Here is an 18,139-nt window from a genome sequence, read left to right as displayed (position 1 = left end):
GTATCTAGCTTTCTGTGTGTACTTTTATAGTTAGATCTTAAATTAGTAGTACTACGATGAATAGGATGTATGCATGCTGTGTGCAGATGCAGGAGGAGCTGACCACAGTTTGCAAATGGCTGGTGACATTTTTGGTTGCAGTCAGCAATTCTCAGGCTGCTGTCTCAAGTTGTAGCAGTTGTGGAGAATCTTGTGGCTACCACAGACACTCAGGTGTGGCTTGTTCCGCCCACATGCTTGTCAACCCAGCACCTTTCAGCATACTCTAAACAGGGAATCTGCCCTCACCACAGTGAGAGTGCTGGCTTGTATCATATTCACATCATTCAAGGCAGATAGTTTATGTGGAGGCTGCTGACTAGTCCCACCCATGACCCAGTGGGTGAACAGGTGGTCACTCATTCAGCAGTGACTGAGCAGGCACATGGGAACAGGAGGTTGCTGGTTATTGGCAGCTCCAATGTTAGGCACATTATTGAACACCCCCCCCCCCCCCTCCCCCAACCCAGGGAAGTAACATTCAGGGTTGGAATGAAATCTAATATGCACTCTGTGTGTCTGACCCAGGGCTTCATCTGAGACATGGATGCAATCCTGCCTCCAGATAATGAGGATACATGGTGCTGTCATTTGGAAGTTTTAGCTCATATCAGCACCAATGATGTCAATCACTTGGGTTCTGAGGTAATCTTCAGTTCATAGGACCGATTGGCAGAACTGGTGAAGACCACTGGCCTCATTCACAGGGTGAAAGGGTGAAATCAGAGCTCACAATTTGCAGATTTGTAGCATCATACTAAGAGCTGATCATGTCCTTTGGTTTGGAGTCATGAAGCCGAGGGGGAGAGGATCACAACCAAAGGCTCTGTCAATCTGTGACAAAATCGACTGCAGATTTCTAGACCTGTAATATGATGTGAAGAACTGAAGGACCCTGCTGGACAGATTAGGGGTGCACCACACAAAGGAAGCAGCTACTGATTAATTGATAGGTTAACTGAGGGGGAGTTATGGGAATCAATGGCGAGGTCATCAGTCCCATGATTTCAGAGTTACACACAGACGAGAAAGGGTCCATTAAAAGTGCAGAGGAGTTGAACTATAAAACAAGGAGGTTAAAACAAACACAGAAGGTGTAAAAGGTAGCCCAAATAATAAAACTGGGAAAACAGAGGGATAAAAGAGCAGTCTTTTCAAGGGGGAGTGTTCAGGGGTCCCAGACCAAGAAAACATGAAGCAATGCCTCAACCATGATCACCCTGCACCCTGCCCCTATTCCAGGAGTAAAGCAAAACACTGTATCTAAAAACAAAAACCAATTTCACACAGGACACTGAGGACCAGTTCAACATTCCGTGAATAGTCTGCCAATATTAAATTTAAGGAACCTGGAAGCCTACACTTAGTATGAAAGGCCAAAACTCCGTACTTTAGCTGGGGAGGGGGAGCAGCTCCTGGAGGGGAGGTCGTATGAACTGCAGGGGAGGGAGAGGGGACAAGGGGATGGGGCTGTGGTAAGAAAGAGGTATGAGGGGAAAAGACTGTAATGAAGGCAAAAGTTCAAGAAAGTGACACTGGATGGAGTGTCTCATATTTTTTGCGGTCCTCAGTATAAGACAAGCGGTCTGCCGTACAGTAGGAAGACATATGCCAAAAATGCAAACACCTAAAGCACCTCATGGGTGGTGGGACATAGGGCTTCACGTCACGTCTGTAGAGCTTGATCTTCCCTGGGAGGGTATCACCCTCAAAAGCCAGAATGAAGGCACCAATAACGGTGCGGTTGTCTTTGTGACCCTACAGCACACATCGAACAAAATGAATGCCGCGTTGCTCCAGATGAGCTTGCAGTTCCTCATCAGTTTGCAGGATGAGGTCCCTATGAAAAATCACTCCCCAGACCATATTCAGAGATTGGTGAGGGGTAATACAGGGTGTATACGGGGACAAGGAAAAAAATTCCTGGGTTATTCCCAGATATCCCGTTTAAAAAATATACTTTTTCCTGGGCGAAAATACACATATTTTGTTCTAAGTGACAGTATAAATTCGAATTGCACCAAACACAGCACTTTAGTTTCCGGAGTGTTGAAATCGAGATTGCAATGTCCTTTTATAAGCCAATCATATCTCATGCCACGTGATCTTGCCAGCCAATGACAGCAGATATTCAGAGCATAGGACACGTGTTATAGCCAGCCAATAGCAAGGTCACTGTTACATAGCGCGAACACACAAAGAGGAAAAGTTAATGGTTTACATTAATATACATAGTACAGCTACAAAAAAGGTAAGCTTTCACATGTAATATTGATCTTTTTTAATTTAAAATAATGACACGAATGTCTGGTCTTCTGGACTCTTAAATTCTTGTAAGTGGCTGGTCCTCAAAGCGTTCAGTTTTAAACACTCTGTAATTTATTGAATTCATCACACTTCCTCACACACAACTTAATTCATCATGTGTAAAAAGAAATTTACTTTGAAAGTAATGCTTTTCGAACCACTGTTCGCAATACCATCCCGAGACTGTTAGAAATAGGTTCGATTTAGCAGTTGCCAGCGAGCGCCAGAAAACAGGCATTATTGCGCGTGCGCAGCTACAGTGGTGTAGGAAGGCTGCACGTTCTTATGTATAAAGCACTAAGAGAACTTACATTATGCCAAATAATAAACAGGACATCAGAGGATACTCCAAGAGCATCAGAATTTCCTAAACCATACTGAAATGCATAATTTGGATTGAAGTGCATATTGGTTTTTTCCAGATTCACAATGAAGTAGGTCCCATCTGATGTTAAGCTTTTCAGTGTGGTTTTTCGAATGTATATTTTCTTGGAGTACCAGGACTGTACTGTACCATGTTTGGTTCTTTATTATGGCATAATGCCATACATAGTAGAAGATGAAAATGTGCACTTGAAATTCAGCGAACAGTTGGAGCTAGCCAATACTGTAGAATGAAACACTTCGTTTCATATACATTGATTGACTCAGTGGAAAAATTAATAAAGCCAAATTTCTTTAGCAAACTGACAAAAGTAACTTCATTTTTCTGCAAAGCGATTAATGCTTGACTGCGCGAATCTGGCAGCTAGCGTGCACGAGAAAAATTGTACTCGTTAGCACCTGACTGCTTGTTGCTACTGCCAATACAGCTAAAAGCCACACTTCAAGTAGCACGAAGCGGGAGAAGATACTGCTCATACGTGAGTCCACTACGCATGCGCATGAGCCCGCTGGCAACTGGTCAAACGAACCTAATGTAAACAGTTGTGACGTCACTCTCATATAAAGTAGTTTATTGTAACGAAGTATTACACAGTCTTCGCCCTAAGACCTTTGACATATTTTTGTTGTTTGCAGATGCTTGTGCGTGCACTGTGTTTTGTTGTTGTAAATGGCGCATTTCCTTTGCCACCAAAATTTTTTTTTTTTTGTCTCTCTTATATTTTATTGCTGCAGTATCACTCTCCAGTAGCAGGATACAGCAACATTCTTACCAGTCAAAATTACAAAAATTTAACTGAAAGCAAACAATGATAAATTCCTGGAATTCTGAAAAATTCCCGGGTTTTTCCCGGATGAAAACGTTCTTGGGTTTTCCCCCGGATTGTATACATCTTGTAATACACACTGAGACATTGCCAAGAATGATTACAGACACGAAGAGCTGTAGATTGGACGGCAGAAGCAGCTTTGATTAAGAGGGAGCCTGACTGCATCTTACTGAGAGACTCCATTCACAATGGCTTTTTGGCCATGAGTGTGTCCCTGTCCGTCCTAGTACAGAAAGATAGTGGGGAAAGTGTTTCATCCCAAGAAGGCAAGTTTGATCCTCCTTCAATGATGTAGCCAGGTAAGGGAAGGCTGCCAGTTTATACGGAATGGCATTCAATACTCCTTCACCACACGAGGAGACAGGTGTTTGAGAACAGCCAGATTTTTGCAGCTTGATACGCTTCACGTGCCAAGCATCCACCCTGATATCACCCACTCCAATCAGAGGCTCTCCACAAGGGGGGCCATACAGCCACAGCAAGGACCGCCTGGCATGGCTTCCATTGCTGGGAGTTCTGATGCTCCAGGAAGACACTAAAAACAAAATATATAAAAGTGGAGGTCAAACCTCAAGAGGGAACTGAATGCCAAAAAGAAGGAATGAACAGGAAAGAGGAACAAAATTGCAAGCAACACAAGGAACCAGGTGGATAGCCAAGTCGATATGAATCAGTACACCAAGAGAGGGGAGAAGGGGGCACCGGGAAAGGAGCGAGGATAGGGAGGATTAAGGAAATGCAGCCAGGGTGGAAGAATAGGCTGCAATAGCTCAGGGCCCCATGTGAGCTAGGCACAAAAATCATGAAAGAATTGTGATCCCCTGGGAGAAAAAGGGGGGGGGGGGAGGGGAGAAGCAGCTACTGAGTAGTTGAGTGCTTGTGGCCTAACCCCCCCCCCTCCCCCCTTTCTTGCAGTAGTTGGAGGTCCTCTGATGAGTGCTTACCACTCAATACACACAGGTTGGAATCAGACTGTGTACGAAGTAAAGACAGTGTGACTGAACATTTCAACAGTAAATTGTCACATATTCATAACAAAGTTACTGAATTTACTGCCCTCGAGCAAATCATCGTGCTCAAATTTTTCTCTGAATGAGGGCCAACTTAAGCCATAAGTAGAAAGCTCTGAAATATTAGTGGGGCATCGAATGTATATCAAAACGACAAATGAAATGCCATAGGAGGTGGAGCGTTTATTGCAGTCGACAAAAATAATGTGAGTATCATGGTCGGAAAAGGATCTAACTCACTAATTACCTCAAAGTGAGCAACAGGACTAGGTAAACTCAAGGTAATTATCAGCCTTTTTACCGGCCACCTGATTCTGCAAAGACAATATTTTTGAGCCATCAATCTTCTCACTTGTTTGATGTGTCCTACCACGAATTTCTCTCCTGTGCCAATCTCTTCATCTGGGAGTAGAACTTGCAACCTTTGTCCTGAATTATTTGCTGAATGGGTTCCGATCTCTGTCTTCCTCTACAGTTTCTGTTGTTAAGCTGATTGTGTAATAATTTTCACACTTGTCAGCTCTTGCTCTCTTAGGAATAGTGTGGAAGTCAGATGGTATGTCACCAGACTCGTACATTCGCATACCAATGTCTTTCCTTTCCTGTATGTGGAGTCAGTTCCTCCAACAATTATTTATTTTTTGATTTCTTTGTACTTTTAATTTTCCTTTCCTTTTTCCATCGGTCAGCTGAAGTATTTCTTTTGTTACATATGGTTTCTTTGCAGTTGTCTTCTTTGTACCTACATTTTCTTTCCAACTTCTGTGACTGCCCTTTTTAGAGATGTGCATTCCTCTTCAACTGTACTCCCTACTGAGTTATTCCTTCTTGCTGTATCTATAGCCTTAGAGAACGTGAAGTGTATCCCCTGATTCCTTAGTACTTAATTATTCCACTTTTTTGTCTATTGATTTTTCCTCACTTATCTCAAACTCCAGCCTACTCCTCATCACCACTACACTGTGATGTGAGTCTATAACTGCTCCTGGGTACACCTTACAATCCAGCATCCGATTTCAGAATCTGTCTGACCATGATGTAATCTGACTGAAATCTTCCCTTATTACCTGGCCTTTTCCACACGTATCACCTCCTCCTGTGATTCTTTGACAGAGTATTCACTATTACTGGTTGAAATTTTTTACAGAACTCAATTAGTCTTTCTCCTCTCTCATTCCTCATCCCAAGCTCATACTCTCCGGTAACTGTTTCTTCTACACCTTCCCCTACAACTGCATTGCAGTCGCCCCATGACTATTAGACATGTGTACCTGAACTATCACTGTCGGTGTTAGATTGCTGTCGATTCTGGGGGAAAAAACAATCTTATCACTAAACTGTTCACTGTAACACTCTCTCTCACCTATCTTCCTGTTCATAATAAATCCTACTCCGTTATACCATTTTCTGCTGCTGCTAATATTACTCTACACTCATATGACAAGAAATCCTTGTCTTCTTTCCATTTCACTTCACTGACCCATACCATATCTAGATAGAGCCTTTGCATTTCCATTTTCAGAGTTTCCCTATCATGTCCATGATTCTGACATTCCATGCCCTGACTCATACAATGTTATCGTTTTGTTGGTTATTCAATCTTTTTCTCATGGTCGCTGTCTCCTTGGCAGTCCCCTCCTGGAGATCCGAATGGGGGACTATTCCGGAATCTTTAGACAATGGAGAGATTGTGACACTTTTTCAATTACAGGCCAAATGTCTTGTGGATAAACATTATGTGTCTTTAAGGCAGTGGTTTCCATTGTCTTCCGCATCCTCAAGCCATTGATCATTTCCGATTCTTCCAGGTTCCCACTACACGGACAAGAGGGAAGAGAGTGCCCTGAATTTCTGTCTGCTCCTCTGCCCCCTTTGACAAGGCCTTTAGCAGACTGTGGTGACTTCTTATGCCAGAAGTCTCTGACCGATAATGCTGATTGTTAATCAAAATTTAAGCGGTAGTGGGTTTCGAACCCAGGACTGAGGACATTTCGATTACTAATCAAAGACCCTAGACCTACACTAGGACAATTTTAGAATCCTTCAAAGAAAGTCTAAGCTCAGTAGCCTGGAAATACACAATAATTCAGTATTATTTGGAGGTGACTTCAGCCTCCTGAGTGTAGACTGGGCTGTCTATGCATTCATTGCAGTTGATATGGACATACTGTCATGTAAAGTACTTCTGAACACGTTTTCCGAAAACGTGTCTTGAGCAGCTAGTTCAACAGCCCACTTACAGAGGCAATATTTTTGCCCTTGTACATAGAAACAGTTTTGACGTTATTGATGGTGTCAGTATAGAGACAGGGATCAGTGACCATGTTTACATCACAGTGATGACGCTTACTGAAGTTAATTAAGGATACAGGGTACTTTTCCGGCTAAATATTATGTAAAAATCAACACCTATTTCTTCCAGTCACTGTTTATAAAGTATATGTTTTACAGATTTTTTTGTTGCTATCAAGTAATGCAGCACACTTTCTAAACAAATAAGAAGTATTTTTAATAGTTCTGAACCTGCTTAGGGCTATTAAAAAAATTACAAAGAAATTGATGCATTTTTCCCCAAAATGCTTCCTCAAATTGAGGTACCATTTAATCCAATGTTATACATTTTGAGGAGACCAAATTTTTAGCAGATCTGCATGACATGATGGCTGAGGTACTAGAACTATTCAATTTCACCTATTATGTGTATTACAAGGATAAAAAATATCACAACTTACATTTTATTTTTTATAACTTTTTCCTAATAAAAAAAAGTTATTTTTTCTATAATTTTGTTGATTCGGCAATAAATCTTAGGTCTACTACATGAGTATGGACTGTTTCAACTTACAGAAAAAAATTAGAGCAATGCTTTATAAAACTTTGGGAAAAATTTGTACCTGAATTCTGAAAAATACAACTCTTGGGAAATTGCGAATGAAGATATGAGTCCAATTAAAGTGTGCCTCAGAACATTCCTAAAGCATAGTCTTCATCCTGCAGCATTTCTTCATCTTGACATTCCTTTTAGCACTTCTTGCTTCTCTGGTAACTTGAAGAGCAGATCTTTCAACTTTATGCACCCATTGTCTGTCACACGCAAGCAACTGATCTTCCATGTTAGAGCCACATTTTATGCCTAAATTTCTCAGGACTTCCAACCTTCCTATCACTCCATTATTGAAAAATATCACTGCATCTAGTACACTGACTTTTAATGTATTTAGTCCTACAAAAACATTATTGGGTAATCTTTTCCACATGCAATGGCTGAAACCTTCATTTGTATTCTGAGTGCCCCATGAAGACATTTACTAAGCAAAACATGGTCACTTAGGTTTCTAAAAATTGGCTTTATTTCATTCACAACAGGCTCAGGAAGAGGATGCTTATGATATTTGACCACTCCCTTTTGCTTTGGTAACCACACCAAGAATCAGCTCCTTTAGGGCAAAGTCTGTGAACAGGGTGCTCATCTGTGGAGAACTTATGAAAGTAGGTGGACCATACAGCTTTTCTCATTGCTGTAACATCATTCAGAGGTGCAGGTCATCTAATGTCAAGTCCATAATAACTCTGAAGGAGGTCTATTTCAGTTTCTGTCAATCTGCCTCGGCCAGACACGGATTTTCCATCAGATAGCAACTTTCCTTTCATTTCTCTTTGTAGCTTCCTCAATCTAGCACCCATCCTCTTTTGCACATGTCCACAACACTCCAGTTTTGTTACCAAGGTTTTAACATAAACATTGAACTGATCAATTTTATTGAAAGCATTAGAGCCCCATTGCCTAGGTACTTCGTATATCTAACGTTATAAGCAGACACTGACCTCTGAAATATTTTTAGCACTCCAGCATACTACATACCTCCACTGTAACCACAGCAATTCTTAGAACATCAATGTTCAATATGTCCTTCAGTGTTACCATGGCAGGCGAGGCAGTACTTGGATAAGCACTCAACATCAACAACTTTTCCATTCTCCAGAGAAGTAGCATTTACAACACCATTTAACGAATGATGTTTGACGTAGCCGTGTCCCATCAAGTGCAACAGCAATGTCTCTGGTTCCACTAATCTTTACAGTTTCTTCTACTGCACATTTCATAGATGCTTTAGACACAACCATCTGTATATTGAGCAAGCAGTAAAGGAAACAAAAGAAAAATTCGGAGTAGGTATTAAAAATCTATGGAGAAGAAATAAAAACTTTGTGGTTCGCCGATGACATTGTAATTCTGTCAGAGACAGCAAAGGACTTGGAAGAGCAGTTGAATGGAATGGACAGTGTCTTGAAAGGAGGATATAAGATGAACATCAACAAAAGCAAAACGAGGATAATGGAATGTAGTCGAATTAAGTCGGGTGATGCTGAGGGAATCAGATTAGGAAATGAGACACAAAGTAGTAAAGGAGTTTTGCTATTTGGGGAGCAAAATAATTGATGGTGGTCTAAGTAAAGAGGATATAAAATGCAGACTGGCAATGGCAAGGCAAGTGTTTCTGAAGAAGAGAAATTGGTTGACATCGAGTATAGATTTAAGTGTCAGGAAGTCGTTTCTGAAAGTATTTGTATGGAGTGTAGCCATGTATGGAAGTGAAACATGGACGATAAATAGTTTGGACAAGACGAGAATAGAAGCTTTCGAAATATGGTGCTACAGAAGAATCTGAAGATTAGATGGGTAGATCACATAACTAATAGGAGGTATTGAATAGAATTGGGGAGAAGAGGAGTTTGTGGCACAACTTGACAAGAAGAAGGGACTGGTTGGTAGGACATGTTCTGAGGCATCAAGGGATCACAAATTTAGCATTGGAGGGCAGTGTGGAGGGTAAAAATCATAGAGGGAGACCAAGAGATGAATACACTAAGCAGATTCAGAAGGACGTAGGTTACAGTAAGTACTGGGAGATGAAGAAGCTTGCACAGGATAGAGTAGCATGGAGAGCTGCATCAAACCAGTCTCAGGACTGAAGACCACAACAACAACAACAACAACAACAACAACAACAACAATCAAGGCACCTAAAAGTATTTTTATGTACTTGCTGATCCTATTGGGAGAAGGAGGAAGGTCCATCAAACCACAAAACCTTTGAGCAGCCTTTTTTCCTTTCCGTATTGTATGTACTGCATACACTAACTTCAAATTCACATCATATGAATTATTCACAATGTTGCAAGTCATTTTTGAGGTAGATTTATTACAGTATCTACACAGAACAACTAATTTTGATGCTAAACACTTCCTTTTACTTTGTTGTTCAGTTATTTCCAGGCAGCCTACACCATCACATTGTTTACCTTTCGCGCCACTTCCTTTATCAAAGAAGATACGATGCCTACATCAACAACAAGCGTCATTGTTAAAACAAAAATTTGAATCACCAGGAGGCGTGCCATGAGTGAGTTTCTTCCCTGAAGAGCTGATACACAGGTTACTTTCAACAGTGTGGCTTGCTTTGTTTGTGAACTGGTGCCATGGAATTTCCTTTTATCGAATTTCATATTTATTGGACACTAAAGGATATGTACTTCCAAGAATATATGTAGCACTTGGGCAACACACATTCAGTAACATGTGAACAAACTGCTTCAGCAAAGCAAAAGTAAATACTAGCAAAAATAATCATTTGGACACTAGAAACCTGCACTGTTACCAACATATACAATGTATCATACGCATAATCGCTGGAAACAGAAAGTTCACAGTTATTTTCGAAATAATACTGGTTTCTGTAACATAAATACAGGGGGTATGGCAGCACACATGTCCGTTACTTTAAAATTTGGTATACAGAGGTCATTTTTCATTTGAAACACTATAATGTATATATCAGTGTAATTAGGAAAGACTATAGAATTTAATAAAGTTATAATTTTTTTTTTATTTTTCCACCATTTATAAGTACCCTCAAGAAGGCCAGGAGGGTATTTTTGCTATAATCAGTTGTTAGAATCCCACTTACACAATAAATGGACATCATTTACCTCCAGTTGATAAACGTAGAGGAATGATGACCAGAGTTTAAACTGATTGTAAATTGCACTCTACAGAAGTATGTGCTGAATACGGATTAAGGATGGAAAAGACACCCTGTGGTTTACTAACAAAAATCTGAAAATGCCAAGGAAACAGATGATGCTGCCTCTTGGTCAAGAAAGCATGCACTAATGACAACAGGCAGAAGCTGCTAAGAATTTTTTTGTCTGTAAAAAGATTAATATTTGATGCATACAACTTCTTCCACTGTCATACCTCAGCAAAAGGTTTTGCACAGAACCCAAGCAAATTCTGGCCATAAGTAAAATCACTAAGAAGGCCAAGGGTTTCTATCCAGTCACTCACTGACCAGTCTGGTGTGGCAATAGACGGTGGCAAAAGGAAAACCAAAATTTAAATTTAGTGTTTAAGAAATCATTCACGCAGGAGGCTCATACCAACATTCTGTTGTCTGACCGTTGAACAGATTCCCATATGGAGGTTATAGTAACAGGTGACCCTGCATAGAGAAGCAACTGAAAGAGCCCTAAATAAGATAATCACTAAGTCTGGATGGAATCCCAACTCTGTTTTGCAGAAAGCGCTATTCATCATTATCCCTCCACTTAGGATGCATTTACTGTCAATCTCTTGCTCGGTGCAAAGTCCTAAGCGAGTAGAAAATGTGACTTCTGTATATAAGGAGGACCTACAAAATTACAGAGCAATATCTCAAACATTGGTATGCCGCAGGATTCTTGAACATATTCTGAGTGAATATAGTACTAAATTTTCTTGAGGCGGAAAAACTTCCAGTCTGCGAGTCAACGTGGATACAGAAAATATTGCTAATGTGGAACTCTGCTTGCCATTTTTTTCACGATATCCTGTGAACCAAGGATAAAGGGTAACAGACAAATTTCTTATTCCTGGATTTTCGGAAAGTGTTTGACATGATGCCCCATGAAAGACAGTTAACAAAGGTATGAGCATATAGAATACATTCTCAGATATGTCAGTTGCTTGGAGACTTAATAAGTAAATGGACTCAGCGCGTTGTCTCCAATGGTGAGTGTTCATCAGCGACAAGGATATGTTTGCTGGTTATGCTGTGGTGTATGGGAAGGAATCACTATCGAGTGACTGTGGGGCGGTAGAAAACGATTTGGAGAAAATTTCTATTTGTTATAATGAATGATAGCTTGCTACAAATTTAGAAAACTGTAAGTCAATGCAGATGAATATGAAAAATAATCCTTTAATGTTCAAATACAGCATTAATAGTGTGCTGCTCGACACAGTCACATTGATTAAGTATTTACACATAACACTGCAAAGCAATATGAAATAGAACAAGCATGCAAGGACTGCAGTAGGTAAGGTGAATGACTGACTTCGGTTTATCGGGGAAATTTTAAGACAGTGTAGCTCATATATAAAGGAGGCCGTGTGGACACGTAGACAAAACTAGTGTGTGATACATTCTTCCACACTATTCAACTATTTGGGAGCCCAGGCGGGTATTATTAAAGGAAGACACTGAAGAAATTCAGAGGTGTGTTGCTAGATCTGAACAACATATGGTTATTACAGATATGCTTCGTGAACTCAAATGGGAAGCCCTGGAGAGAAGATGACATTCTTTTAACGAAAAAAGTATTAGAAACAGTTAGGGAACCAGCATTTGAAGTTGACTGCAGAATGATTCTATTGCAGCCTCTGCAGTCACAATCAGTGTGTGTGTGTGTGTGTGTGTGTGTGTGTGTGTGTGTGTGTGTGTGTGAGAGAGAGAGAGAGAGAGAGAGAGAGAGAGAGAGAGAGAGAGAGAGAGAGAGAGAGCGTGCCTTTGAAAGTTTAAATATTTTAGCTGTCTATCACGGTGCCCCTCTGTGCCTTCTGAATGTGATGAGTACCAACCTATTCTTTCTATACTGTTGTTCTTTCATCCTGGGCTTTCCAGTGTTAAATTATAGAATAGTTTTTTTTTATGGAACTTAACAACACATTATAGCATTCAATACCAACCAGTTCTCCTGCATAACTAATACAGTTTGCACATACAAATTAACCCATAAGAATGTTATTTTCTTAGGCTCTACTAAAATTACCAAATAATCTGACAATTAACTGGCATAAATTTTATGGCAATAATACACTATGACAATAGACTGCAGTCACCAGAATAACGACTGGTGTATATACAATCAATTTATTTAGAAACTGTATGGTTGTCTCTTCATTATTCATGGGTATTACTCTCTGGAAAAAACAAATATATAACAAAAAAGGATGAATTTTTCTAAACCCACAGTTCAAATGTGTCACAGTAAATAGGTAGAAATAAAGAATGTTGAAAAATATATGCTTCAAGGTAAAGAAACATTGTTTACTTTTTACTAAGTGCTACTAGGCCTCATTTTGTGCAGTCCCAAAATGACCTTGTTGCTCACAAGAAGACCAAACAAAGTTGTCTCATTGCTGAGCAAGCTCGTTTGTGATTGTAGCACAAACAGCAAACTGCTTCCAGTATCACTGCCGACAGTCCATGGCGCTTTAAATAACATCATGCTGTATGTGTGTATACTTGCCTTGCTATAAGCAAGCCACTTCTCAACTAAAAGAGCACAACATGGCTGTAGGTTTATACATGGCCTAGTGAACAGATTCGTATCTCCTATTGGGCAGTAGTGAAGTGGGTCATTTAACCTTGGTGGTATTGAGTATGGTCATCCTTAACCTACCAAATCCCATTTTCACATTGACAGCCATTGCATCCTGACCAATACGGGATCTATCCTGTGAATTCCAACAAGCGCTGGTAAGTGTTTCCATCCTTACAGAATTTTCTTATGAATGAAGATATTAGAATAAGAGAACCACTGCATAATCTTTCCTTATGTACAACACTGAGATGCTGTTACTCCTACCTACTTTGTGTGGTTGTATGAAAAGCTAACCACTTCATTTTCAAGCATGTAGCATACTTCACACTAATCTGAATTTCTTCAGATGCCACCTGCATCAAGTTGCAATTTTTACATCGAACAGCATACCTATAACAGCAGCAGTCAACAGTTCTCAATGTAACAGTGTTCCATCATAATACCTGGCACAGAAATTGTGAACTTCTGGTTACAGATTAACCCCCTCCAGCATTTTTTTACCCAATTTATTAACTTTCTCAGCTTTCCACTGTTCACTTCTCACTCACTTTTCTCAATTTTTTCAACTTTTTCCAGATTAATATATTATCCTCATGAAGAAATTATCTATAATATAGGCAACAGTTAATACCTTTCAAACCATTTGCAATTCTAAGGTTGAGTGTTTTAATTTCCCCATTTTCCTTCCATCAGTGGAAAATACATATTGGTAAATTTTTTTTATTTTTTGGGTTCAGCCTTCATAACCACATGCCCCTAAGAGGCATTGGTTAACTTCATTCCAGCTTCCATTATGAGAATAAAACAATATTGTCATTACTGCATTTAAGAACTAAAGTTGTGATATAAAATACAATGGTGGTACTGCAGTAAATTATGATCATTTGGGCACTGAAAATTTGAACAATACACTAGTACAAATTATGTTAAGGCTGTTACTATTTATCACTTCATCTTAACTACAACTTGCAGTTCTTTATCTTACCTCACCACCATGACGTGCAGATGTTATATATGTCAGGTCTGGAGGATATGCTCCATTGTTGGCTGCACGAGCTGCTTCTTCATTTGGATATGGATCTGGGAAGTAATCAGACAATTTACCTGGCCTCATGAACATGTTGCCGTTATCATCAGGCCCATCCTGAACCTATATGAAGAGATAAATGAATCAACTAAAGAAATTTAATAACTGGAATAAATGTAATTGTAGAGGCAAGTCATCTTCTCAATGACTTTGCCCTATTATTTCTATTTTGCACATTTTTTTTAAAAAAAGTGTGACTATTTATAAACATAGAATACTATGATATAATAGAACTTGGATTCTGTTTATACTGCATTTAATATCATAATTCCTTCCTGCTTTTCCAATGCTCAGCAAATACATCAGACTGTCATAACCTTTTCATATTACTTATGTTCAATCTTGCTTCTCCATAATTTGTGAAGTTACAAAAAAAATTCCCCAGTTCTGCCACCTCCAAATTCAAATCGTCATCCTTTACCAACATGTCCTCTTATATCCCACCTACAACCACATCTGCTTAGAGATGAAGCTATACGAACATCTTTAACACCACCATGGCTACCTATGGCTCCTCCTCACATGCTGAACTGTCTACTGGCCACACAGAGGGAACATTACTTGCCACCCATCAGCCTGTGCCCCTTCTTTTGCTTACGTTTCACGATTTGGACACAAGAAAAAGAAATTACCCTCCTTCCTCAAAATAATTCAAATCTCCTCAACTGTATGTTTCCTTGTACTCTTTGTCTCAGCTTACCACATTCTCTGATGTTAACCACCCCTTCAATGGCTCAAAAGTACCTACATTGAAATAAAGTCCACCATCGTCAACAATGCCCACATTTCAGTTGCTGTGATGCCTTCCACACAGAAAAGTGCCTTCGATAGCATCCCAGTATGCCACATTTGCGAAGATCAGCAATCCCTTTTCCAGCATACTACATGTTTTCATAAGGTCACAAGCATTGGCCTTCATGGTTCGCTAACTTAAACTCCTTTGCAATCTTCACACTTGCCCAAATTCTCCAATCACTCTCACAAACACTTCTACAGGCTGGAACAATTTAACTACATCCTCCTCCAGCACTCTTACATGGGCTACCTTTTAAGGTTTTACACAAATCATGGAAGAAATTGTTTTTGAACAAATAGTTTTATTATTTCTTAAATCCTTGCCTTTAAAATTTACACACATTTGTCTGCTTTCAAGTCAATTCTGGAAACAGTTATTCCATTCTGACATCAGTACTACAACAATATGGGTTTGGAAGAATTCAACAGATTTTTGATCAGAATAAATTCATCGTACACAATTTTTTTTAATTTGATATAAAAATGCATTAATTTGATGCTTTCCTTCATCAAATATTCACATTTGAACATGACAGCTAGCATTCTCATTGTGAGGCATGATTTTTTTTCTGTTTTCCTGATTTCCTAAAAGACTTGTGTCGAGCAAGTAACTGCATACCATACAACACTAAATGTTCTTTGATCCTGAAGGCAGTGATCCGCAGGCCTGATTTTTATAAATACTTAAGCTTGGGTGCCAGTTCCGTCATGTGGCAACAGCACTCCCAACGCATGAAATCAAAACTATAGCACCCGTAAAATTAATTTTCAACGGGTAATGCACTGATGCGAATGGCATCCCGTTTCCTGACACCACACCAACAAATGATATCGCTAAACTTGTGTTTTTATATTCATCACATCTTTAGATGTCTACATTTATATACACAAGTGTCACGAACAATATTTCTTTACTTACAACACTTAACAACAGCTGTCTTGAAAATTTCCACTGCAAATTTCTGCAACACCATTAGTAAAGAAACAATGTAACACATCATGTAAATAAATGTAAACTTCTGAAGATTAGGTGTGAAGCAACTTGAAATGTCATCATGGCAAAATAAACAACTTTAAAAGCAACTGGTTGCCATTAATTCACTAGAAATGACCTTCAGTTTCAACAGTTACAGTGTTCTAATGTGTGTGCAATGGACAAAAATTATTTACTACTCTCAATATGAGAGTCTGACAGTAAGACAACCAATCCCAGTCAACAAGCAATTAGCACTAACTTAGTGATTTTAGCCACAAGCAAGTCATTAGGATGTTTGCTCGCATAGGCATGGGATGTTTCTGTAACGCTACATAAATTAAACTATCATTTCTTTGCTCATTTTCAAAAGTTGAAAACACTAAATCACTTTAACTTCACATATAGTAGCTGTATTATAAAAAAAGCCAAACTGGAAGAACGATAACAGAATAGAAAATATAAAAAAAAATGCATCACAAGTGGAAGCAACGTGAATGCTTCGTTCTCTCTCCAATGAAAAAATTTCTTTCACAGGCCAGATCCAGTCCACTGATTGCTCACCTGTGGTCTAAAGCAATCATTTATTTGGAAGCAGCTGCTCAACAAACCACCTTTGGTTTGTTTCAGTTTATTTTGTACAGAGTGTATACGCAGAAAAAAAAGATTTCCTGGTTAAAAATACACTTTTCCTGGGTGAAACTACACCTTTTCTGTGTTAAGTGACAATATACTTTTCCTTTGGAACTATACAACTTATCAATTCATTGAATGGTTAAGGTTTTATATGCCAGTGTAGAACTTCCTAGCACTTTAGAAAATGAAACCCCCTGAAACCCCCCCCCCCCACCACCAAAAAAAGGGGGTAGAAAGAAAGGGGAGGGAGAGGCGGAGAGAGGGAGACAACATGCGCTTTGGAAAGATCTTGGATGTGGAGTAACATGTACACTTCATATTTCTATATTATAAAAGTACATATTTGAATTCCACCAAACACAGCACACTAGTTCCCAAAGCAATTATATCAAGTTGTGATGTGCAGCTCATGTCATGTGACTTGCCAGCAGATGATAGATATTCAGAGCATAGATCACATGATATAGTCAGCCAATAGCAATGTAACTGTTCAGTAGCACCAACATACAAATACAGAAAGTTTATGGTTTAAATTAATATACATAGTGTAGCTACAACATAAGCTAAGCTTTACCATAAAATATTGATCTTTCTTAGCATTTGTTACACTTTAAGATACATCACAACAAGTATGCCAGTAAACTTTTAAGTATGTCTGGTCCTCTGTGCTTGAAATTTTTCTAAGTAGCTGGCCCTCAAAGTTTTAAGCTTTAAATAAGAATCGAAAGCTCTGTGATTTAAGAAATTCAAAGCACATTTGCACATGTAACATAACTCATCTTGAGTAAAATGAAGTTTACATTGAAAGTAACACTTTTCAACAGTCATTCGTAACATTTTCCCATGACCTGTTAGAATTAATTTCAACAGTTATCAGAGAGCACCAGAAAATGTCATTACTGTGCGTGCGCAGTTACTATGATGTAGGAAGCCCACGTTTGTACCTATACAGCATTAAGAGATCTTACATTACATCATAAAGAAAACAGTGATCAGGGCATTGGAATTTTGTAAGCATCCTAGAACAAATAATTCAGCTTAAAGTGCACTTTCGTTTGTCAATTTACAAAGAAGTAGACCGCCAACTTGATATTAAGCTTTCCAGTGTGGTTTTCGGGCAGCACATTTTCTTGGAATACCAGTACTGTATTATCTCATGTTTGGTTCTTTAATACTGTGTAACAGCATACAATGCCAGAACATAAAAATGGGCACTTGTAATTCAGCAAACAGTTGACCCTAGCCAATAGTGTGGAATGAAACACTTCATTTCAAATAAAATCACTGCCTCTGCGGAAAAGATTAATAGAAGACAAATTTCTTTAGCAAATCGACAAAAATAGCTTCATTGTTCTGCAAGGCAGTTAATGCTTGGCTGCCAAAAGCAAGGAAATAAAATAAAATCAGAAAAATTGAAACTACTAACACGGTT

At 39.1% G+C, this 18,139-nt stretch overlaps 1 protein-coding gene across 1 annotated transcript in view; it reads right to left on the bottom strand.

The window, feature by feature from the left end:
- LOC124787616 (cytochrome c1, heme protein, mitochondrial) overlaps positions 1–18,139 on the bottom strand; it is a 42,139-nt gene that overhangs the window by 12,456 nt on the left and 11,544 nt on the right. The window contains exon 5 of the mRNA XM_047254376.1: positions 14,202–14,366. Within this exon, the coding sequence (XP_047110332.1) occupies positions 14,202–14,366 (165 nt within the window). The remainder of the gene's footprint in view (positions 1–14,201; positions 14,367–18,139) is intronic.

Source organism: Schistocerca piceifrons, chromosome 3, assembly GCF_021461385.2.
Source record: "Schistocerca piceifrons isolate TAMUIC-IGC-003096 chromosome 3, iqSchPice1.1, whole genome shotgun sequence".
Lineage (NCBI taxonomy): Eukaryota > Metazoa > Arthropoda > Insecta > Orthoptera > Acrididae > Schistocerca > Schistocerca piceifrons.
Note: the sequence above shows the minus strand (reverse complement) of the source record. Positions and strands in the feature narration are given on the sequence as shown.